Genomic DNA, 23,255 nt, shown 5'->3' on the forward strand with positions numbered 1-23,255 from the left:
GGAAAATAATGTGCCAAGCCTGATTCATACAATGCATTTTCAGGGAGTCTTAAGCTATTTAGTTTAAACTCTAAATTGAAAAGCAGAGGAAAGAAATCTTTCAACTGCTAAGTGGATAATATAGTTTATAATTTGTAAACCATTTCCTTTATTTCAGTCTTGCTGACTTTCCCTAACACACTGGATCTCACTGCACACCCACTGCCTCCTAAATTATCAAAGAAAAAAATGGGTCTATAGCATTCCCAAACAATATTCTTGCTCCTTTTTTGTTCATTCACAATGTAACTGATATTTGTAGGTAGTGCATGGAACAAATCAAAAGATTTAACAAACTCGACCGGTGAAATAAGGTAGTTGGAAACCCGGTTTATAACCTAGATATTTAGTGAAAAATAAATATGAAATGATGTTCCCTTTCTAATATAATTATATATTATTTGATGAATTTACTATTAAATGCTGAATGGCCTGGAATAAAAGCAGTTTAATCTGCAGAGAGATCGATTTGCTGTTGCACTGCACGCTGAGGCAACCCTGCAATAATAATAATAATAAACCCTACAGTAATAATCATAGCCATTGAGGAAATAAAGCATTATTCTTTTACCTTGGACAAGCAACAGGGTCAAGAAATTCACAACCTCAGAATTTTTTTTAAGAGAAAAAAAGGTGTCACGTGTTCTCTGCCCCACAGATTCAAACATCCTATTACTTCTATTACCGTTATCATCATCCTTACTGAATATTTCTATTACAAGACAGACACGTGACAGGCGAAGGCTCCACTTTACCCACCACCAATCTCCATCAGCACTCTCATCTCGGGGTGCCTCGGTGAGGACCGAGGAGAAATACTTGGGTCAAAGAAGGCTTTGGACCACTTTTAGATCAGTCTGCTGGAAACCGTAGTGTGAGCGCTATGATAATTGAGACTGGGTTTGATAATCTCTTACATGTTCCCAAATCAAAGCCACTTTGAGGTTTAAGAAAGACAACCGCAGGTGAAGGCCTTCCTCTTTCCACGAGCTGGGCCTTTCCTTTGCAGGATTTAGACCCGCGGCTGTGACCCGGTCCCGAGGCCCCGCCTTTCATTCGGGTTAGTTGGCCCCGCGCAGTTCACGCAGTTTTTTCAGTTCTTAGGCAACTAGCTCGTGGGAGACTCGCTCCAGAAAAGCGTGGGCCAGATCATTCTTTTGCGATTCAACAAACTTTTTCAACATGTTATTCAGGAACTAGATTCCAGATAGATCTTGTCGTGCTACACCTTCCTAGAAATTCCTTTTCCAGAGGAAGAAGACCCGGGTTGGGAAGAGTGCGTGACTATTACCCCAGGCTCATTAAAAGACCCACCCCAAAAAAGTTTAAGGCTGGTACGAAACAAGGCTAAGGAGCCAAGCGCACACAAATACTCCCCCTTTACCCGAATTGAGGGGCCTGGTCTGTGAAGGCCCTGGCTGCAAGAGGGGGCACCCGAGAACTTCAGTGCGCGTCGCGGCCGAGAAGAGATGTGGGGTGGGGTGGGGGTGGGGTTACTGAGCCGCCTGATCCTTGCAGGAGAACCTGTAGGAGCCCTCGGAGGGTCTCTCCTGCGTCCATGGGAACTCCCCTCCTTTTCAGTACTCTGGTGAGCTGAGGGTGATGCGCCGGCCTCGCGCTCAACTTTCCCCTTCCCTGCAGGCTGGGAGTTGGCCGGTGAGGGCAGAGGAGGAGCTGGGTCTCCACCGCGCCCCTGTAAAACTGGCCAAGGGCTGCGTTCCTCTTCCCAACCCCTGACGATTCTTCCTAAGTCTTCGCTTTTCAACCCAATCCTTAATCATTCGGAGCGCGCGGGCGGGGAGCGGCGAGGAGGGCGAGCTCTGGGTTCGCCGCCGCCGCCGCCGCCGCCGCCGCGCGCGCGCGCGCTCAGGAAGCGGCGTGGCTGTCACCCCCTCCCGGGCCTCCTCCCCCCCTCCTTCCTGCTTTGCTCCCCCTCCTTCCTCCCCTCCTCCCCGCTCTGCCGCCCGCGCCCAGTGTATCTACTCCCTCCCACGTCACTTGCCAGCGCGCCATGCAAATCACCGCCGCCGCCGGCTCCCATTGGCCACGGCGCGCACATTTAATGGCAGCCCGGGCCCGGCGTATGGCTGCTGGGCCCCGCGCGCCGCCGGCCCCGCGTGCGCCTCCGCTCCGAGCGCACGGCCCCGGGCAGGCAACGGGCAGCCCGTCCCGGGCTCGGCGGCCCCAGCTCTCCGGCCCATTCCGCAAGCCCGCGCTCCTCCCGCTGTCCTCGGACCCCTCCCTGGCTGCACCGTAATAGCCCCCCCCCGGGCCCCCCTGCGCCCCCCCCCGGCGCCTGGCTCCCCCCGGGCACCTGGGAACAGCACATGCCCAGCGCACGCGGTGCGCCGCCCAGCTAGAAGTTGCAGCCCCCGAGTTGGAGGCCGCTGAGGATTGATCACAGGGGGAAGGAGACAGCGCGCGGCGGCGGCGGCCGGCGAGGAGGAGACAGCGCACCCCCGGCCGGGCCCAGCGCGAGGCTCCTGGCCCCGCAAGTGGAGCGGCAACTTGGCCAAGACTGCACCTGTTTGCTCCGCTTCGCCGAGGGCGCCTGGGCTGCGGTGGCGGCGAGGACTGCGACCCCGACTGTCGGCCTCTTTGGCAAGTGGTTTGTGCACCGGGAGAAACTTTAAACCTGCGAGCCGAAGCGGCGCCGAGTGCGTGTTTCTGCTTCTTTTTGTTGTCCTTGCCTCCACTCCTACCCATTCTTCTCTCTGCTAGGACCCCCCCGCCCCCGTCTCGCTCCGTTCGAACTCCTCTCTGTCTACCCCCCAACCCGGCCGTCTATGCGCCAGGCCCCCTCCTCGCGGTGCCGGTGAACCCGCCAGCCGCCCCGATGTACAGCATGATGATGGAGACCGACCTGCACTCGCCCGGCGGCGCCCAGGCCCCCACGAACCTCTCGGGCCCCGCCGGGGCAGGCGGCGGCGGCGGCGGAGGCGGGGGCGGAGGCGGGGGCGGCGGCGGGGGCACCAAGGCCAACCAGGACCGGGTCAAGCGGCCCATGAACGCCTTCATGGTGTGGTCCCGCGGGCAGCGGCGCAAGATGGCCCAGGAGAACCCCAAGATGCACAACTCGGAGATCAGCAAGCGCCTGGGCGCCGAGTGGAAGGTCATGTCCGAGGCCGAGAAGCGGCCGTTCATCGACGAGGCCAAGCGGCTGCGCGCGCTGCACATGAAGGAGCACCCGGATTACAAGTACCGGCCGCGCCGCAAGACCAAGACGCTGCTCAAGAAGGACAAGTATTCGCTGGCCGGCGGGCTCCTGGCGGCCGGCGCGGGCGGCGGCGGCGCGGCCGTGGCCATGGGCGTGGGTGTGGGCGTGGGCGCGGCGGCCGTGGGCCAGCGCCTGGAGAGCCCGGGCGGCGCGGCGGGCGGCGGCTACGCGCACGTCAACGGCTGGGCCAACGGCGCCTACCCGGGCTCGGTGGCTGCGGCGGCGGCGGCCGCGGCCATGATGCAGGAGGCGCAGCTGGCCTACGGGCAGCACCCGGGCGCGGGTGGCGCGCACCCGCACGCGCACCCCGCGCACCCGCATCCGCACCACCCGCACGCGCATCCGCACAATCCGCAGCCCATGCACCGCTACGACATGGGCGCGCTGCAGTACAGCCCCATCTCCAACTCGCAGGGCTACATGAGCGCATCGCCTTCGGGCTACGGCGGCCTCCCCTACGGCGCCGCGGCCGCCGCCGCCGCCGCCGCGGGCGGCGCGCACCAGAACTCGGCCGTGGCGGCGGCGGCGGCGGCGGCGGCCGCGTCGTCGGGCGCCCTGGGCGCGCTGGGCTCGCTGGTCAAGTCGGAGCCGAGCGGCAGCCCGCCTGCCCCTGCGCACTCGCGGGCGCCGTGCCCCGGGGACCTGCGCGAGATGATCAGCATGTACTTGCCCGCGGGCGAGGGGGGCGACCCAGCGGCGGCCGCGGCGCAGAGCCGGCTGCATTCGCTGCCGCAGCACTACCAGGGCGCGGGCGCGGGCGTCAACGGCACGGTGCCCCTGACGCACATCTAGCGCCGCCGGGACGCCGGGGACCCTGGGCGGCGACTCCCAAGCTCGCGGCCCGCCCCTGTGCGGCCTGGCTTTTGTACAGACGTTTCCAGGCTCTGGTCAAAAGGAAAACGCTGGAGACGGACGCCCGGTGGCGCGTGTCGCCAGCTCACCTTCCCCGGAGCTCTGGGCGACCGCTGGGCGCTGACACCAGACTTGCGTTTTAGACTGAACTTCGGTGTTTTCTTGAGACTTTTTGTACAGTATTTATCACCTGCGGAGGAGGCAGAAAGCGTTTTCTTTGCTCGAGGGGACAAAAAAGTCAAAACGAGGCGAGAGGCGAAGCCAACTTTTGTATCCCGGCCGGCGCGTTCACTTTCCCTGGCGTCGCTTCATGACGGCGCCGACAGCCTGAGCCCGAGTGACGCGGAGCTCGTCGCATTTGTTATAAATGTAGTAAGGCAGGTCCAAGCACTTACAAGTTTTTTGTAGTTGTTTCCGCTCTTTTGGGTTGGTTTGTTAATTTATACAAAGAGATTACCACCACCATCCCCTCCTTAAGGCGGCGGAGTTATATTCTGGGTTTTGTAAAACTTTCTGTATCTGACCATTTCCATTTTTTTTTTTTTTTTGGTTTTGTATGATTTCTTGTAAATGCATTGTGAAAATTTTATTTTAGGCGTTGCAATGCGGGGAGGAGAAGTCAGATTATGTACATAGTTTCCTAAAAAGCCTTTCTTCTAAAACGGAAAAAGACGCCCGCCCCCAAAATGTTTTGACTCAATAAATTTAACAGAGAAAGCCCATTTCCCCATAAATTTGGAACATGCTATTTTTATATGCATGTTCTATGAGTTCAAAATGCAATTAGGAAATCTGAAAGGGAAATCATCTGTATGAACTAAAAGTAAGGGAACCCCGGGGAATGGGGCGGGGGGAATAGGATTTTCAAGGAAGAGAAGAAAGTTAAAACCTATAGGTTATTTTGTAGGACTGAAGTATTACCACGGGCCGAGAAATAATTAAAACTATCTTCTGCTCGGGCGGTTGGGGTGGCTGCGCGTTCGTTACCTTGCTGCAAGCGGGGCGCCTTCCACCTGACTGGGCTTCTGCGCCACTGTTCGGTCCAGAGGAGAAAGGAGGAAGGGAAGACCCCAATGGCGGGACCCGGGACCAGGCCTTGGATGAGGGACAAAGACCAGGGCAGGTCACGGGTTTCCCAATTCCCCATCAGTCAAAATTTCGAGCAGAATTTATCTAAGTGTGTTTCCAGGAAACAAAATCGCTGAACCAAAATGTGATGCAGCCGAGCCCCCTCTGTCCACCCGCTACCCCTCCCTCTGGCTTCTTTCTCCTGAGAAAACGGGCGAAATCATTGTGTTGGATTCTCATACACACAGAGAAATATCGACCATCACCCTCCCCTGCGTGAACTGGGATGCAAGTTGCTAACCGACGTGAACGCAGAATGCCTTGTTCATTACTCTTGACGAGATCTTGAGGTTGTTTGATGCTTTAAATTTTTTAATTATATTTTTTTCTAGGTGTTTATTGGTACATTGCAGTTTTTTTCTGAAATTTAAAGTTTTCTGTAAAACTTTGTCTTCAAGTAATCTGACAGCATTAAATATTGCATTTACAAGTTATACTGTAGCAAATACATTTAAAAATTAATCACAACATTAAGATGAAATTATATTTTTGAAAAAAAAAAAACCACTTTAAGTCCTGATGGAAATAGGTTGATTTCAGCAGCCTTAGGCTTCCCCCTCGTTTTCTCAACACCTTTAATTGTCCTGGAGCGAGTACGGACTGTCCATCCAAAAGTGGGCCTATGCTGTCAGTTTAGTGAGAACTGAATTCAGCCTACATCTGAGAACAGCTCTAAGTTTAATGCTAATCTGACAATTGACATGTGTAATTTTGGGGAGTCATTCTGATAAGTTTGCTTAAACCACTCATTCGTTAAAGTGATTGCAAAAAAACTTCAAGAATGATGTCCACTGCTTTCTAACAATAAAAGCCCCCATTTCTTTTTCTTCATTTTTCTTTCTTTTAACTATTTGATCCTTTCTGAAGCAGTTGTTTCTAGAAGTGTCTGTGTGCCCATGGATGGCTGAGCAGCATTACGACTTAGTCTGGGAAAGGGCCTTCCCAATCCCCTCTGGGAGTTGCTTTGAAAAATTCTATAATGCTTGTTCTGTTAACTCACTGGGACCTTAAGGATTTTCTCTGAAATATACAGACTTAAAGGACTCTCTCTGAGGTTCTTTGGCGTCTACTCCTCAGTCTGGCCCCTATGTTCGCCTGTGTGTACCCTGGAGTTTCTGTGTGCAATTGTTGGCATCTGGGTCTTGGCTAACGTTAGGATGTGGGCCCCACTTTAGAGCCACAGACTATGAAAAGTTGAGTTAGTGCGCCCGGGACGCCAGGCAAGCGGCCTGTGTCTCCCCGGAGGATGGTCTTACAGATTGGCATTAGGCAAGTGCTTCATGCAGTCAGTGAAATAGCCAATGCCAGGTGCTCCAGCCATCTTCCTTCCTTGTTTTATTGATTAGAGCAGCATGGACAAAAGCAAATAGAAATTTTTAATGACTTATTAAAAAATATCACAGGGTTGGGGGGAGGGCAAAGAAATTAGCTGAGATTCATCTCTGGATTGAAAATCTATCCCCCTTTCCCTGCCCCCAGCAGTGTCTCTCCGACTAAAATTAGTGGAGAAAAGATTACACTAGGCCCCGAGACAACTGCGGGTGCAGCGCTTGGACAAGGTAACACTCCTCGTATTCACGGAGTGAAATACTGTGTGATGATAGTTATTATATTATATGACGGCTTCATTCACTTCCCGAATCACAGGGTGGTGCTTCCGTCGCTTAGTCCAATTATGTTAGCAAGCCGCGTAGAGAAGGCGGACAGGAGTCTTTGAGGCCTGGGGAAAGTTTGCAGCAGTTCCAGCGGGGACGACGGTGTGACTTGTAAATCCGCCATTGCGCTCGGCCCTGCCCTCCACACCGGGGGTAGGAGGGTTCGCTGGAGGGTTTTCCGTTTTGGTTTGTTTGTTTAAGCCTTGTTTTGTTTTTCAATTCCTCGGCCCCTTTGTTGTCGAAATTTTGACACCCCCCTTCCCCGGAGAAACCCACTAGTACTAGATGAATTAGTTTGAGAGAAGACTCGCGCACAGCGGCCTGATCTGCAGATGCGCGTCGGGAGCGTGACTGATAGGTCTATTAAAATCACGCGTGTGGGAGAACGGCACTCACGCTCCCGCGTGTCATTTCCCGGCAAAGACCCGGCACCGCAGATTTCTGTCTCCAGAAAATTCCGGTTAATTCAAGAAACCCGCCCCGGGACGTGTGTCCCCGGAAGGCGCGCTCCGGGCCGGCCCGGGCTCTAGCGTCCCCCGGACCCCATCCGGCTTGGGCCCACTCCCGCCTCCGCCCCACCCACGCTCTGCCTGTGCCCCGGGGCTGAGTCCTTGGAAACTGCAAGTGGAAAGCAGACTTGGCCTTGGCTGGTCTCTCTTTCCAGCCTAATTGGCGAGATTGAAAGGCCCGGCCAGATGGGGAGGAGTGAGCGGCCCCGTAGCGAGAAGGGGGGACTGGGTGCCCCCCGAGTCCGGCGGGGTGGGGCGGTGTCAGGACAGAGCGAGGGCGGGGGGGCAGGTGGGGGACGCAGGGACCCCTCACCCTTCCTCCGCTCCCGCCCCGGGCGGGGCCTCGGGACCACCTCCCAGCATCTGAGGGCGAGCACTCTCCTCCCGCTTCCTCCCAGCCTCGGCTGTTCTTCCCTCCCTCGGTCTCTCCCTTCTCCCTCCCCGGCGGTTCCTCTCCAGCTGCGCGCCCTCCGGGAACCCGCTCCACCCGCCCCAGAAGGAGCGGAGCGGCGTCCGCTGCTGGTCCCGACGGGTCCCGTCCGGGCGGGGGTGGCCGGGCCTCTTCGGAGTCTCGGGCCTCCGGGGCGCACCCCGCTGCCTGGGCCTCAAAGTTGCCCTTTCTCCGGCTCTGCCCGCGGCTGAGCCCCGCACACCGCGCCTCTGCCCTTCGGGTCCCGGGGCTCTGCCCTCCCTCCCAGCCCCCGCCATCCACTCCCACCTCCCCTCCCGTCGCAACGCCGCCATCACCGCCCTCCGACTCCCACCCCGAGACGCGTCTCCGACACCGGCCTCTCGGCGAGGCCCGGCCTTCTCTTTGTCTCTGAAGCTCGGCCGCCCCGTCCTTCCCCCGCCGAGGCCCGCGCGCGGCTCCCCTCTCAGTCCCTCTCTGGCCCCTGGGGGCCCAGCCTGAGCGTCGGGGCGGGGAGGGCCAGGTGTCGGGGCGGCCCGTGCTCCCCCCACTTGCCCCTCATTCCTTCGGCAGCGTCCCCGCAGCGTCGGGGCGGGAGGGCGTGGGGGTCCCCGGGCGCCCCGGGAGCCCATCTCCCTCCGGTCCACGCCGGGGCCTGGAGGCCAGGCGGGGTGTCAGCCGCCGGTGGGGGGCGAGTGGAGATTAAGATGACTGATGCGAGGGACGGGGCCGAGGGTTTTGTGTAAAAGAGAGCAGGATTAGCGGAGAGAAGTGCTGACCCGGGGTCAGCCGCAAGTCAAACCCTTTTACACTCAGCCGGCGGAACCGGCACGTCTCGGGCTGGACGGCAACAAGTGGGCAAGAGGGAGGAGGAGGGGAGGTAGGGCCCGGCCGGGTCCCCGGCGATGGGGGGAGGGGACCAGGGAGGGGGAGGGGACGCGGCCGCAGCGCCCCAGGCCCCTGGCTTCCTGGGAGCGGGGGCGGGGGGAGCGCGCCCGCGAACTAGAGACCCGAACTAGTGCGGGTCTGGGGCCTGCAGGGCGTGCCTGGCTGCCCTCCCCCGACTCCATCTCCTCCGTAAACACCTGCCTTTTCCATTACCCGGGGCTGCTTCGGCTGCTCCGCTGGAGGGAGGACTGGAGAGAACGCTGCCCTCGCTCTCAGCCCCAGAGGCTCTGTTTTAGAAATTCTTTCTTAATTTCCATAAGAAACAAAAAATCTCAGACAGGCCTGGCTCCGCTCCCGGACCCCGCGTCCCCAGGCTCTCCAGGAATCTGCGCCTTAGCTGAGCTTCTTCGCAGCCCCCGACCTGTTTCTGGGGGGCGTGTGTGACGCAGAATCGGGGTATAAAGTATCAAGACTGTTTATCACTAGACTGGCTTCTCCACCCGGGCAGAGCTGCGACTCCTGGGCGTTGCGCGTGGCGTTTTTCATAGCTGAGGGAAAGCCGCAGCTCCGCGGGAAAGGAGTGAAAACCGGAGTGTGGGTGAAGAGGAGGGGGAGGTCAGGGGGCAAGGAAAGAAAGCAGATGGATTAATCTTCCTTAGCAACCAAGCTGGGAATTTGTGCTGAAAGTACAACCCAAGAGTTTTAACATGAAAAACGCATGAAGAACCCAAGCAAGTGATAGATCCAAAGACGGGAAAAGATCATCTATTTTGACAGTAAAAATAAAAGGAACGGGATTGCCATGTTTTTGTCTAAATTACTTTTCATCCGCCGACATGAAACACCAACACTAAAACACAGAGGGCAAAGCAGTTTTTAAAACAACACAAAACAAGCATCTCTGAGTGACCTGTCCGCAGCTCGCCCTGGGGGACAGAGCACTGGTGATAAACGGGTTCTGAGTTCAAAATCAAGTCACAGCTGCTTGGCAAGTTGCTAAGCGTGACTTGTGGGAAAATCGCGTCTGGGAGAGAAACGCTGGACCTTGTGAGTAATTCCCAGTGCCCGGTAGGCAGCTGGCCAGGCTGTAATTGCCCTCGGCCACTTCAGAGCAACCGTGTGGCTGCATTGAAGACGTTGTTTGTGGAGAGCAGCAGGTCATCACATGCAAAGCCTTGAAATAGTCAGCCAGTCAAATCAGTGGAAAAAATCCGCTTTTGTTAGATTTTGCAGTTTCAGGAATTAGGCATTCACTGCAGAGCTGCAGTTTTGAGAAATTGCAATGTCAGGCATGTTCCCAATGGGGAAATATTGTGAGTGTGGAGGAACGTGAGATGGGGTTTGACAATGGGGAGACTGACAAGAGTCATCACCCAGACATTGTTTTCTCTCCGAGCACCCCGGAAATGCTAACGAGAGATGATATTTAGTGGTAGCAGCAGCGCTCCATGCTAGTCCTATGCACTCCTCAGACGCAGAAACAGTCTTAGGCAGCCAAGGAACTGACCTGGGATTTCCAGGGCGGAGGTGCCCTCCAGGTACCTAAAACCTGTCAATGGTAGACTAGCAGTGTCAAGATCAACCTGAAAAAATTCAAAGCAGAGGTCAACTTACATTTTCATTCCAAGTAACAGAATAGAAGGAAAGCAGGTGAGCATATTTTAACCTCAGAAAGGATTTAGCAACCTCGTGCTTTAAGTAATTCAAACTCTGTGGGAACTTTCAGTGAGTGGAAAAGCCTGAACTTCGGTGGTGAGTGTCCAGGTAGATGCAGAAGCAGAAGTCAGTTCTTTGTGTTAGAAATTGAACTGCAGAATGAAGCTTCTCCTTGTAAAAACTAGCCGTTTGCATTTTCACAGTGTCATCATGCTGGTCACAGATTAGCTCTTTGTCCTTGGGCAAATGTCCTTACCTCTGATTCCATTTCCTCAGATGTAAAACAGAAATTATAAAACCAGCTTCACAGGGACACATCATCTAAGATTCGTGCAGTGCCCAGGAAATAAGCAAATAGGAAGCACTCCATCAAGGACCCCGAGTCAGCTCAGGGCACGTCCAATGGACGACTGGGACAGTGAGTGCCACATCTGGCCTAGGTAGGAAACAATGGAAGCTGTACAAACCACAGTCCTTCCGTGTGTCCATATTAATCACGATTTCTCTTTAAAGTTGCTTGACAGTTGTGACATTCATTCTTTCATCTGTTCAACACGCATTTATTAGGAGTCCATTACGTGTTCAAGTTGAGTATGAGCACATGCTATGTGTCCAGCCTGTGTCCATGTGCTGAGGATGTGAAGATCAGCCCTATCGGGCTCACCATCTGGCGGGTGACACTAATGATCACACAGGCAGTATGATGTCAGTGGTTATGGCTGTGTGACAGGGGCCCATGCCAGATGCTCAGGCAGGGTGCTCTTGCCCAGTGTGTGAGAACCAGGGAAGGTTTCACAGAGGAGGTAAAGCCACGCTGGAGCCCGTGACTTCCTGGTGCTCTGATAAACACTCCCTCGGGTGGTCTTCCTGTGAGACTTGCACGTTGGGTGTTCTTTATCGATAGATGCAGATTGCAGTGTAAATTTGAACAGATTATATATGATAACTGCTTTGTTTTTTAATGAATGATTGCTTCAGATTGGTCTTGGTGGTCAAAGATGGAAACTTAGAGGTTTACAAGGGTGATGGTCTTTCAGCTTCAAGGTGCATGGGATCACTGGGAGAGCTGGCTCCAAATTCAGGTTCTCAGACTCAGTGCCGCTGGGAGGCTGCTTCTGGGGTTCCAGTGGGCCTCAAGGGTCTGCCCTTTCCCAGGCACACTTGGGGAGATTTTGAGGCCAATCCTGGATGACACTTGGGAAACCTGTGTTAGGAGATGGTGCTTTTTTTTTTTTTTAATGGTAAGTAGCTACTAAGGCTGTTTCTAGATCATTTAAATCTGAGTAGCTATTTATTATTTATAAAGTGCTCTCATTTAATTGTTCAATTTAGATGATTTTTGAAAAAAATTAAATGAGTGGAAGGAGAAAATAATTTTTTTGAGCTGGATTATGAGAATCTTCCTAATAGAAAATACCGAAGTACTGATTCTGTTTCCGTTTTCCTGCGGGTTGTGTCAGCTGCCTGTAAATACACCCTGACTCTTCTGAAGAGCAGTTGGGGGAACGGAGGAAGCAGAAACCACACATCCATTTTTGCTTTAAAGACAGGATGAGGAAAAGGACTACACAAAGTCACATACTGCATCTAACCGGTTCTAACTGCGACACACTGATCTGTTGTAAGTAGACTGGCTCCGTGCAATGCTTACGAACACAACATGGGCCCAAACACTCTTGTTATTGAGCGTTATTTTAAGGGCCTTTGAAAAGTCAGAGAAGGACCATGTAATAGCACCACAAAAGGGTTGAATTGCTTTTGTCCAACAGATCATAACTATAGTAATGATGATGATATGTTATCTAGCTACTGAATTTCTCAGTAGTATCATCTGTAAAATGGGAAGATCTTGTTAAAAAGGCTTGATACATTAAGTACTTTAAATTTCTTTGAGAGGAAGGGGTTATACCAATAGAAGGGGCTAAACAATAAACTATTGTGTATCAACAGTGTTTTATATACACAGCATTGAATCGCATTATGGATGTTCCCGTACTGCCGTTCATAATGCAGACAGCATTCACTGTATTTATAGATACAGATACAGATTAAGGGATGGCTGTGGAAGACCTCATTCTCTGTTTGAAGAGCATGTAAGAAAAACTAATTTTAAATGAGAGAATTTTAAAAATGCTTTTAATTTAAAATGTTTATTTAGAAAAGTTTTATATTTTAGTTTTTCAAACAGAATACTGCTTTAAATATGTTCTTAATTTTTAAATACTGAGTGAAATTTGGATAACAATCAAGGTATCCACTTACTTTGGAATTATATAAAGTTCTTGACATGTTTTAACCAACACTTTATCATTTGAAAATGAATATATCACCTGTAGCAACTATTTGCAGAAAAATAAAATTATATTTAAAATCGCAGCTCAAATTAAAAAATGCAATTGCATTAAGATATAACAGATACAAAACAGATCATTTTAAATCAATCTATAAACTAAAATCTCAATACCAATTTGAATAACATGTTTTTACTTAATTTGAACCGGTTCTGATGATATTAAATTAGGTTTGAGAAAAGTAGAACATTTGCAATAACATTTTAAGGTGATTTGTTCACTCAAGGATTTTTTTCAAAACTTAACCAAATAAGGGCTAATGCAGCCTGCTTGCCCCTGCACCCTCGCCACAGCAGGTCCTCAGGGGGGTGGACCAGCCTGCCCTCCCTGGGATGTGTCCTCAGGAAGTGGCGCTCCTGGGGCAGGGCAGGCGGAGGCAGGCCCACCCCCATCACCAGGCCTCTCTGACGGCTAGACTCTTTCAGTTTTCATTTCCAGCATTGGCACAGCGCTGGGCACAGAGCAGAGGGGCAATATAGACGGAGTTGGATTCAGTAGAGCAGGGCAGAAGCAAACCTCCCAGAGCCAGCTCAGGGAAAGGCCCGGGTCGGCCCAGGGAGTGCCTCTGTCCCTGTGGACGTGTGGCCAGCCAGTCCTCATGATGGGCCGTGCACCCCAGAGGCCCTGTCACAGAACACCAGAACCTCAGTCATTGCCCAGCTGAGGCTGCTGCTGCTGCTGCAGTTATTGAGACGCAGAAAGCACAGTCCAGCTCCCAGAGATGAGGTGCTGGAAAGGGAGCCAGATAAGCAGATGCTCCTGCTGCGTCAGGGGGCCAGGGCGTGGACCCCTCCTCAGTGGCAGGAGAGCTGGGGAGGGTGTGGAGCTTCTGCGGGAGGAAGCCCTGGGCGTCTGAGCAAGGTCAGCCCTGGACCTGGGACCTGGAGCTTGCCAGCTCTGCAGCATTCACATGGGGTGTGGCGAGGAATGCTCGTCGGCTGTGCTGCTGTGCTGTCTTGTTGTATTGCTGCACTATGTTGTGTTGTATTGTGCTGTGCTCTGTTGTTCTGTTGTGTTGTGTTGTACTGTGTTGTGTCGTGCTGTGCTGTTTTGTTGTACTTGTTGTCTTTTGCTGTGCTGTATTGTGCTGTGCTGTCTGTTGTGTTGTGTGTTGTCCTGTGCTGTGTGCTGTGTTATATTGTGCTGTGCTGTATTGTGCTGTGTGCTGTGTGTGGCGTTGTGTTGTGCTGTGCTGTGTGCTGTGTGTTTTGTTAAATTGCGCTGTGTTGTGTTGTGCTGTGTGTTGTGTTATATTGTGCTGTGCTGTATTGTGCTGTGCGTTGTGTTGTGCTGTGCTGTGTTATATTGTGTTGTACTGTATTGTATTGTTTGCTGTGTGTGGCTTTGTGTTGTGCTGTGCTGTGTGTGTTTTGTTGTACTGTGTGTTGTGTTGTGCTGTGCTGTGTGCTGTGTGTTGTGTTATATTGCGCTGTGTTGTGATATATTGTGCTGTGTGTTGTTAAATTGTGCTATGTGTTGTGCTGTGCTGTGTGTTGTGTTATATTGTGCTGTGTTATACTGTATTATATTGTATTGTATTGTGTGTTGTGTGTCGTGTTGTTGTTTTGTGTTGCGCTGTGCTGTGCTGTGTTGGGTCCTATCCTATTAAGATAAGGTGCACAGGACTGGTTGAGGCACGTGGAAGGAGCAGATCAGGCAGGGAACAGGCAGCCTCACTCCCTGCCCCAGACTGAAACCAGAACTGTGAGGGACCCTGCTGGGCCACACTCCAGCTTTGTCATGGAGCCATCAGAAGGCTTCTGCGGGCTCCCATGAGATGCAGTGAGACAGGATCTTGATGTGGAAATAGGTCCACAGCTCATCCATCCCACCCGCTCTGCCTCCTGTGCCAGTTAGGATTCCACTTTGCACCCGCCCTTGCTGCAGTGTGGATTTCACTGTGTTACGTGCTTGGATATTTGAAATATACAAAACTTGCAATATAGTGTTCTGATCAGAATGATTGGTGTCAACACAGTGCAGGAGGAGCAAATCTGCCCCTTCCCGGTGACAGGATGGTGCCTCACAACCCACCCCAGCCTGGTCCCCAACACCTGTGGTTTCTCAAACTGTGAGCCAAGGCACCCCAGAGCTCCGCAGGCTCAGGATAGCTTTAAATTCAGAGAGAAACAGCAATGCGGGCCAGTCCCAGGCCCTGTGAGCAGCTCTAGACTCCCGGGGCGAACTTGCAGCTACACCCTTCTGGGTGACAGCATATATTTGTGAAACTGGGTTCTTGACACTTGCTGTGTCAAAAGCAATTCCTGTGGGAAACATGGTGCAGAACAGGAGATGCAGAGTTGGGCGGAAGAAGATGCAGGGCTGGAGAGGTGGGGAGCTCAAGACAGCCACGTGCAGACTGCCAGGACGGAAGCCTGCTGTGCAACAAGTCAGGAGAAAATATGACTTTTCATTTCAATCTATATGTGTCCTTTTAAAAAATGGCTGCTGCATTATTTGAACAGAAATACATATTAAGTTGTTTGAACTTTTTAACAAACAGAATAGTTAGGCATTTCAGCTTGGAACACTAAAAATCCCTGGGGTGCTAAGGGTGTTATGAAAACTTACAGTATTCAAATTGATATTGAACTGGTAGCCTGCAGATTGACATAAAATTATCTATTTTTTCCTACATTTTCTGTTTATGCACTTATACCATTCAATCGAAGCTGTGGCTTTAAATACAATTTTAGCTTTTTGCAAATAGTTTCTACAGGGGATATGTTCGTTTTAGAACAATAAAGTGTGGCTTAATTATTTTAAGAGTTTTATATAATTTTCCTTAGTGCGGATAATTTGTTTTGTTATCCAAATTTCCTAGTCAGTATTTTAGAATTGAGACTACATTTCTAGTAGTAGTCTCAGTTTAAAGACTGAAATAAATGATTTTTTTTAATGAGCAAGAAAGCTTTTACGTTAACATCTTACTCAGATTAACATAACCAAATTTAAATCTATGCAAGTCAGACAGAATTAGAGATGGCAGAATGCTAGCATGTGCACTCCCGTGCCGCGGAGCTTCTAAAGCGTGTCCATCAGCTTGTCGCCTATTTTAGTCACAGATGCTCCCCAGGCAGGGATTTCTACAAACTTTCCAAAGAAGATGCTTAGTCTAATGTTTTGACCGTCACCAAAACTGCTCTAGGAGTTACTCTAGATTCTACCTTTCTATTTCATTTCATCAACTCTCCTAGAAACAATTTTCTTTCTTTTTCGGTTCAGAGTTTTCTTCTCTCTAAACCATCAGGTTCCAGTGTCTATAGTTCTGAATGTCAGGGGTGGCTATGCGGGAAAGTTTACGTGTCCCATCAGCAGCAAGACTTCAATAATACGTGATAGTGACAGAAATGACCAGTCAAATCCATGAGCAAAAGCAGAAGTCCACAAAGCAGAAAAGTCGGTACCAAGTGATCACTGGCACCCTGAAACCAAAACTCATTAAGCTTTTTATTTTTTTGAATAATTATTGCTGGAGTGAGGTGACACATCACTGCTCACTGCAGCCTCCGGGGCCTGAGTGGTCCTCCCACCTCAGCCTCCTGAGTGGCTGGGACCACAGGCACATACCACCACACCCGGCTAACTTAAAAAATTTTGTTTGGCCAGGCACGGTGGCTAATGCCTGTAATCCCAGCACTTTTAGAGGCCAAGGCAGGCGGATTATGAGGTCAAGAGATCAAGACCTGGCTACATGGTGAAACCCCACCTCTACTAAAAATACAAAAACTAGCTGGACGTGGTAGTGTGTGCCTATAGTCCTATCTACCCAGGAGGCTGAGGCAGGAGAATCACCTGAACCCAGGAGGCGGAGGTTGCGGTGAGCCGAGATCACACCACTACACTCCAGCCTGGTGACACAGTGAGACTCTGTCTCAAAAGAAAAAACGTTTTTTGTTTGTTTGTTTGTTTGCTTTGTAGAGACAAGATCTTGCTATGTTGCCCAGGCTGGTCTCAAACTCCTGGGCTCAAGTGATCCTCCTGCCTCAGCCCCAAAATGTGCTGCGATTATAGGCATGAGCCACCACGTGTGGCCAAAGGCATCTTGTTATTTTAAAATTTACTTTCTTCTTTTTTCATTTTTGAGTCAAATTGAGAAAGACCGAGAAAAATATGGGGCAGTGATTAGAGCCGGCAGTGAACAACAGCAAGCAGGTAATTGACATTTGGCCGGTATTTCATTGGACCCCAATTTGAGCAAAAAATAAAAGGCGTCAGGCTTCCTTACCTGTTGTTACCCACGCTCACTGAAAAGACGTACAAATCACCTGAAACAACCTCATTCCTGCTGAAGTCAAACCCTGTGCTGTGGTCACTGAATTGCATTTGTATCAGACGTGATTAAATATTTTGGTTGTATGCATTTATCACAATGACTGGACCGTAGCAACAAAGACTGTAATTCAGGCCAAGAAATACGTGGAACATTAAGGACATTATCAGGAGCAAGGGACAACCTACAAGCTAGAAGTGAATCCAAAGGAGAATCAGAGATGGGTCATATTGGAAAGACCCAGTGTTAGGAAGACAGGACATTTTGGTGATGAGGCCACCCTATCCAGAGAGATGCTGCTGCATGGCCGGTCAGGGCTGGAAGGCGAGATGAACAAGGGTTAACAGCCTTCGCTGAAGCTCTCACAGGATTATTTTGGGAGGATTAAGTTAGGAGACTCTTGAACCCCCTTGTGCTAAATGGAGCCTCACTGTGTTTATTTCTGGGGCTGCCGTAACAGTACCACTATCTGGGTGGCTTAAAAAACAGAAGTTTATTCTTTCACAGCTCTGGAGAGGAGTGTAAAATGAAGGTGTTGGCAGGGCTGGTCCCTTCTGAAGCTGTCAGGGGGTCGGTGCAGGCTCCCCCCCGCCCCCAGCTTGCAGTGTAGCCAGCATCCTCGGCGTTCCCTGGTTTGGGTACGCACCACCCTGATTGCTGCCTTCCCCTCATAGGCGAGCTCCCCGAGTGCACGCATGCCTGCTTCAGGTACCCCTTCTTTCCCAGGACAACAGGTAATGAATTAGGGCACACTCTAATGACTGTGCCTTGACCATGGCATCTGCAAATACCCTATTTCCAAATAAAGGCACATTCGAAGGTGCTAGGGGTTAGGACCTCACGTTTTTTGGGGAAACACTGTTCGAGCTATATGGGTAGTGACTGATGATGACACTAACTTTTCTTGCTTAGTAAACAGTCCACATTCTAAAGGTCTTGGTTCTGCTAGTTTAGTGTTTCATGAGCTTTCAAATGCGCTTGCTGTTCCCTAGACCTGTTTGCAAAAGAAGCTTCTATACATATTCCTACCAACCAGTTACCCTGTCAGTGACCTTGAATCTCACCTACATCATGGCACTGTAGAAGCTACAGCAGGCCAGAGGGGACTTCTTGTTGCTATGTTAAGACAGCACATAGTGGCCACACTAATGTGAAATCTATCCCAAACCACACAGTCCCTCTGTTACAGCAGAAAGGAAACGGAGTAACTCCCAGATGCCACCGGGGAGTTATTTTTATTTTTACTAAACCACTTTCATCCCTTTGGAAGGTGCAGCACAGTCACTATGCAGTTCACATGCATAATCTCATTCTGTCCCCACCACATCTCTGAGATGTGTAATTATTCCCCTTGCTATAGAGTGAGGAGACTAAGAGGGGTTAAGTCATCTACCAAAGGGGACATCATCAATGAACAGAAGATTCAGGATTAAAACCCAGAGCTGACAGACTCTGATATTAATAATATAATGGATAAGAACATTTCTTTAAAAGGCAAACGGTATCATAGGCTTCTAAGGAAAACAGCAGACCTGCGCTTTGTCCAAGCCCATCCCTCAGACCCCTTCCCCCCAGCAATTTTGTATAATTCTTTTGGCATTTATCTCACATATTTGGCTCCACGTTTCTGGATTACATGTTTGTATTGCTTATTCTCAATCCCTTAATTGTAGACATTATCTCTTGAGAACTTAGTGGAGACTGTAAAGCTGTGGTGCTCTTTCCTACTCCTGTCTTTTCCAAAGTATTAGTCTTTGTTCAGTGAATACCCAGTGATTCCCTTATTTTGAATGTGGCAGTATCATGCACAGCTGAGCCCAGTGGTAAACTATGATATTTCCATTCTTGGGAAGCTTTTACCTAAAGTTTTTAATGGTCTTGTTCTGTGAGAGTTGATGTTGTTCATCCATTCAGTTTTCTACAGTCCTCTCACAAGTTCTTTCCAAATTCTGCATCATTCTTAGTAAACACCTTTAAATAGTATGTTCTGCAAGGTTGAATACATCAGGGACTATCAGCTCAGCTTCTTCTTGCAGCCAGCCCTGGGAGGCCTCTGTCCCCTTGTTGCATGGTGGTCATCGTCACATTTCATGTCACCTCTCTGCCACAGATCTCCCATTTTCCACATCCCATGTATTCTCTTGCTGGATTTCATTTCTTGTTTTGGTAAGTTATGCCTTCTAATAGGCTGTACAACCCTAGAGTGATAGTTTAGCTAGGTATAGGAATCTAGGTAAAAATTAAATTTCCCTTGTGATTTTGGCTCCAATGTATGGTGTTGCTCTTGAACAATCCATACTATTTGTATTTTACAGCTTACTGAGGAATAATTGATAAGCAGTAAAAAGTATACATATAAAGTATGCAATTTGATACAATTTGACAAATATATATACCCATGAAATTATCATCACAATCAAGATAACAAACATATCCATCAGCCTCAAAATTTCCCTTCCCTTATTTGCAAACCCTCTCTCCTACCTCTCTCTAAAATCTGCTTTTTGTCACTACGGGTTGGTTTGCATTACCAGAATTTTATATACATGGGATTTTACAGTGTGTGCTCTTTCTTGTCTGGTTCTTTCACTTAGCATAATAATTTTTAAGAGTAATCCATACATAGCCTACATCAATAGGCCATTCCTTTTATTAGTGAGTGTTCCGCTGTAAGGAGACAGTTGTTTATCCATAAGTAATGTCATCCTTCAGTCAACCAGTCACATTTCAAGCACTGAATAGTCACAGGGGGCTAGTGGCAATCATCTTGATCAGTACAACAAAGAGTAGTGTTATCATCACAAAAAATTCTAATGAGCAACACTCTAGTATTCTATGGTTTGAGCTCTCACATTTAGATCTGTGATGCGTTTTGAATTAATTTTTATATGTGACATGAAGTAAGTGTTAATATTTTTTACACATTGTTACTCATTGTTCTAGTGTCATTTTTTGAAAAGATTATTGTTTCCCCATTACATTACCATGGCACCTTTGTCAAAAATGAGTTGACCATATATGTGTGGTTTTACTTCTGGACTTTTTATTCTTTTATATTGATGTATTGGTCTATCTTTGGTCAATACCACACAATCTTAATTACTGCATATGTCCTAAAAACAGGTAGTGTAAATACTGCAACTTTGTTAGTGTTTTTCAAAGTTGTTTTGGCTCTTTTATGTACTTTGCATTTCCATATAAATTTTTGAATAAGCCTATGAATGTCTATAAAAACGTAAAAGCCTTCTGCAGTTTTAATTGAGACCTTATGGAATCTGTAGATGACTTTTGGGAGAAGTGATATCATAACAACACGGAGTCATCAATCCATCACATGTTATGTAATCTCCATTTATTTAAATCTTCTTTTTTCCTTAGTAATGTTTTCAGTTTTCAGTGCAAAGATCTCATACGTCTTTTGTCATATTTATCCCAAACTATTTTAATTTTGGATGCTTGCCATACACATCCTGTCATATGCAAAAAAGACATTTTTATTTCTTCCTTTCTAATCTGGTTGTATTTTATTTTTCTTATTTCATTTTATTACGCAGGCTAGAACAGCAGTCCCCAACCTTTTCAGCACCAGGGACCAGTTTTGTGGAAGACAAATTTTCCACAGACTGGGGTGGTGGGGATGGTTTCGGGGTGGTTCAAGTGCATTACATTTATCGTGGACTTTCTTTCTATTATTCTTATATTGATACGTATAGTGAAATAATTATACAACTTGCCAGAATGTAGAATCAGTGGGAGCCCTGAGCTCATTTTCCTGCAACGGGATGATTTAATCTGAGTGTGATGGGAGACAGTGAGAGATCATCAGGCATTAGATTCTCATAAGGAGCACACAATCTAGGTCCCTCACGTGCACAGTTCACAGTACGGTTCACGCTCCTGTGAGAATCTAATGCGGTCGACGTCTGACAGGAGGCAGAGCTCAGGCAGGGATGTGGTATTGGGAGCAGCTGTAAGTACGATGAAGCCTTGCTGGCTGCTCACCTTACGCTGGGTGGCCTGGTTCTTAACAGGCCACGGAGCAGGACAGGTACCAGTCAGTGGCCAGGGCTGTGGATTCCTGGGCTAGAACCACCATTGCAGTGTTGGAGTGAAGTGGTGAGTGGCATTCTTGTCTTATTCTTGATCTTAGGGAAAGCTTTCAGTCTTTCAGGTCAAGTATGGCATTAGCTATAGATAGTCTGTGCTCTTTTGATTCCTAGCCTTTTATATGTGACCAATTTTTTGTTTAGTTTGCTTTTTAAAAAAATCTGATCTGTTTTCTTTCTTTCTTTTTGAGACGGAATCTTGCTCTGTCGCCAGGCTGGAGTGCAGTGGTGTGATGTCGGCTCACTGCAGTCTCCGCCTCCTGGGTTCAAGCGATTCCTCTGCCTCAGCCTCCTGCGTACCTGGGACTACAGGTGCTCACCACCATGCCCAGCTAATTTTTTTGTATTTTAGTAGAGACAGGGTTTCACCGGGTTGGCCAGCATGGTCTCGATCTCCTGACCTTGTGATCTGCCTGCCTCAGCCTCCCAAAGTGCTGGGATTGCAGGCATGAGCCACCGCGACTGGCCTGATGTATGGTTTTTCTAAGCAAACAATTTTGTTGTCTGTTTTTATTTTCTCTCTTTATTCCTGGATTTTGAGTTTGCATGATGATGTGTATTGATGTCTTTTTCATTTCCTGTGCTAGGAATTTGGTGTACTCTTTCCATCTTGAAAGTCGTATCCTTCAATTCTGATAAATTTCATGAGTTATTTCTTTAAAATTTTCTCTCAGGAGGCCGAGGCGGGCAGATCACGAGGTCAGGAGTTTGAGACCAGCCTGACCAATATAGGGAAACCCTGTCTCTACTAAAAATACAAAACTTAGCCGGGTGTGGTGGTGTGCACCTGTAATCCCAGCTACTCAGCAAACTGAGGCAGGAGAATCACTTGAACCCAGGAGGCGGAGGTTGCAGTGAGCCAAGATGGCACCATTGCACTCCAGCCTGGGTGAGAAACTGAGACTCCATCTCAAAAACAAAACAAAAAAGTCTCTATTTTTGTCTGGTCTCTCTGGAATTCCTGTTAGAGATCACATCTTCTGCATCGTCCTTTGATGTTTATATTGTTTCTCTCTATTTGCGCTCTTGCTCTCTCTCTCTCTCTCTCTCTCTCTTTCTCTGTCTCAGTTCTGTTTCCTTGGAGAGTTTCTCACATTTATCTTTCACATATTTCATTGATTTGTTGTTTTCAACAATCATATTTTTACATTCCAGGACACATTTTGTTCTCTGAGTTGTTTATATCTTTTTGCCTTAAATACTGTGCTGGTTTCATTTCATGAATTATAATATCCTCTTTATGAGTTTTATGTAAATGCCTCTACTTGTTCTGAATGGCTCTGGCGCCTTCTGAAGCCCTTTGCCTGTTAATTTTGTACTCAGTCTTTCCCATGTCTGTTTATTCATTTTTTCCTTTAATATTTTTAAATGAGGCACAAAAAACTGACTAGAAGCTTTGGGAGGGGCTGTATGACACCTGGCAGGCTTTACTGCAGCCTGAAACTTGAATGTTTCATTGCAGAAACATCCAGATGTCAGTTAGCTGTAGTTTTGGGGATCCCCCTCCCACCTTCTTGAATCCTTTTGTTTCTCTAGACAAGAATTTTGCCATCACCTATAGGCATTCTTACAACTGTGCAGAAGGGGACAGAGGGACCCCGAGCTCAGGATACAAGCTCTCAAGAAGAGACGCTCTCATGGACGGGACTGTTTCCAGTGCAGCCCTTCTCCCCTCCCTCTGCTACTGCTGTCTCCTCATCTCCTGTCTCTCTCCTGCTGCGATGGAGAAGGGGTTGCCACTGGCGTGCTGGGGAGGAGGAGGACTTCCAAGTGCAGCATCTCTCCCGTGGACTCCTTTTAGCTCTGTCATTTCAGACACTGGAATTTCGGTTTCTGGGCCCTTTCTGGTTCTGTGGTGAGATTAGCATGGTTCTTATCCTGTCACTCACTTAGGCATTGAGTTGGCTTTCTTAGGTCTGCTTTCTCTTCATTTCTGATCTCAAAAAAACATATTGCTGTACATAAGCCAGTGTTGCCTCCTTTCCTTTTTGATATTATTTATTTTTCATGTTAATGGGGTTACAAGAAAGAAAAAAGCAATGAAACACATGTTGAAATTGCCAAGTTTAACCGGGAGTCCCCCACGCTGCAGCCTGCATCCGGGACAGCTTTCCCTGGTGACGCTGACCCACATCGGAAGCCTGGAGAAGGTCTCAGGAGGTTTTGTTCCCT

At 49.2% G+C, this 23,255-nt stretch overlaps 1 protein-coding gene across 9 annotated transcripts in view; it reads left to right on the forward strand.

The window, feature by feature from the left end:
* The window catches only part of SOX1 (SRY-box transcription factor 1), a 703,575-nt gene that overhangs the window by 657,807 nt on the left and 22,513 nt on the right, over positions 1–23,255 (forward strand). For 4 of the 9 annotated variants that reach the window (XM_078332885.1, XM_078332859.1, XM_035294419.3 and 1 more), the window contains exon 1: positions 2,125–11,974. The exons of the other annotated variants lie outside the window; for them this stretch is intronic. In XM_078332885.1, coding sequence (XP_078189011.1) covers positions 2,876–4,048 — 1,173 coding nt within the window. In that variant the 5' untranslated portion in view covers positions 2,125–2,875 and the 3' untranslated portion in view covers positions 4,049–11,974. Of the gene's footprint in view, positions 1–2,124; positions 11,975–23,255 lie in introns of those variants that run through there. 9 annotated transcript variants of the gene reach the window in all.

This window comes from Callithrix jacchus, chromosome 1 (assembly GCF_049354715.1).
Source record: "Callithrix jacchus isolate 240 chromosome 1, calJac240_pri, whole genome shotgun sequence".
In the NCBI taxonomy this organism is placed as follows: Eukaryota; Metazoa; Chordata; class Mammalia; order Primates; family Cebidae; genus Callithrix; species Callithrix jacchus.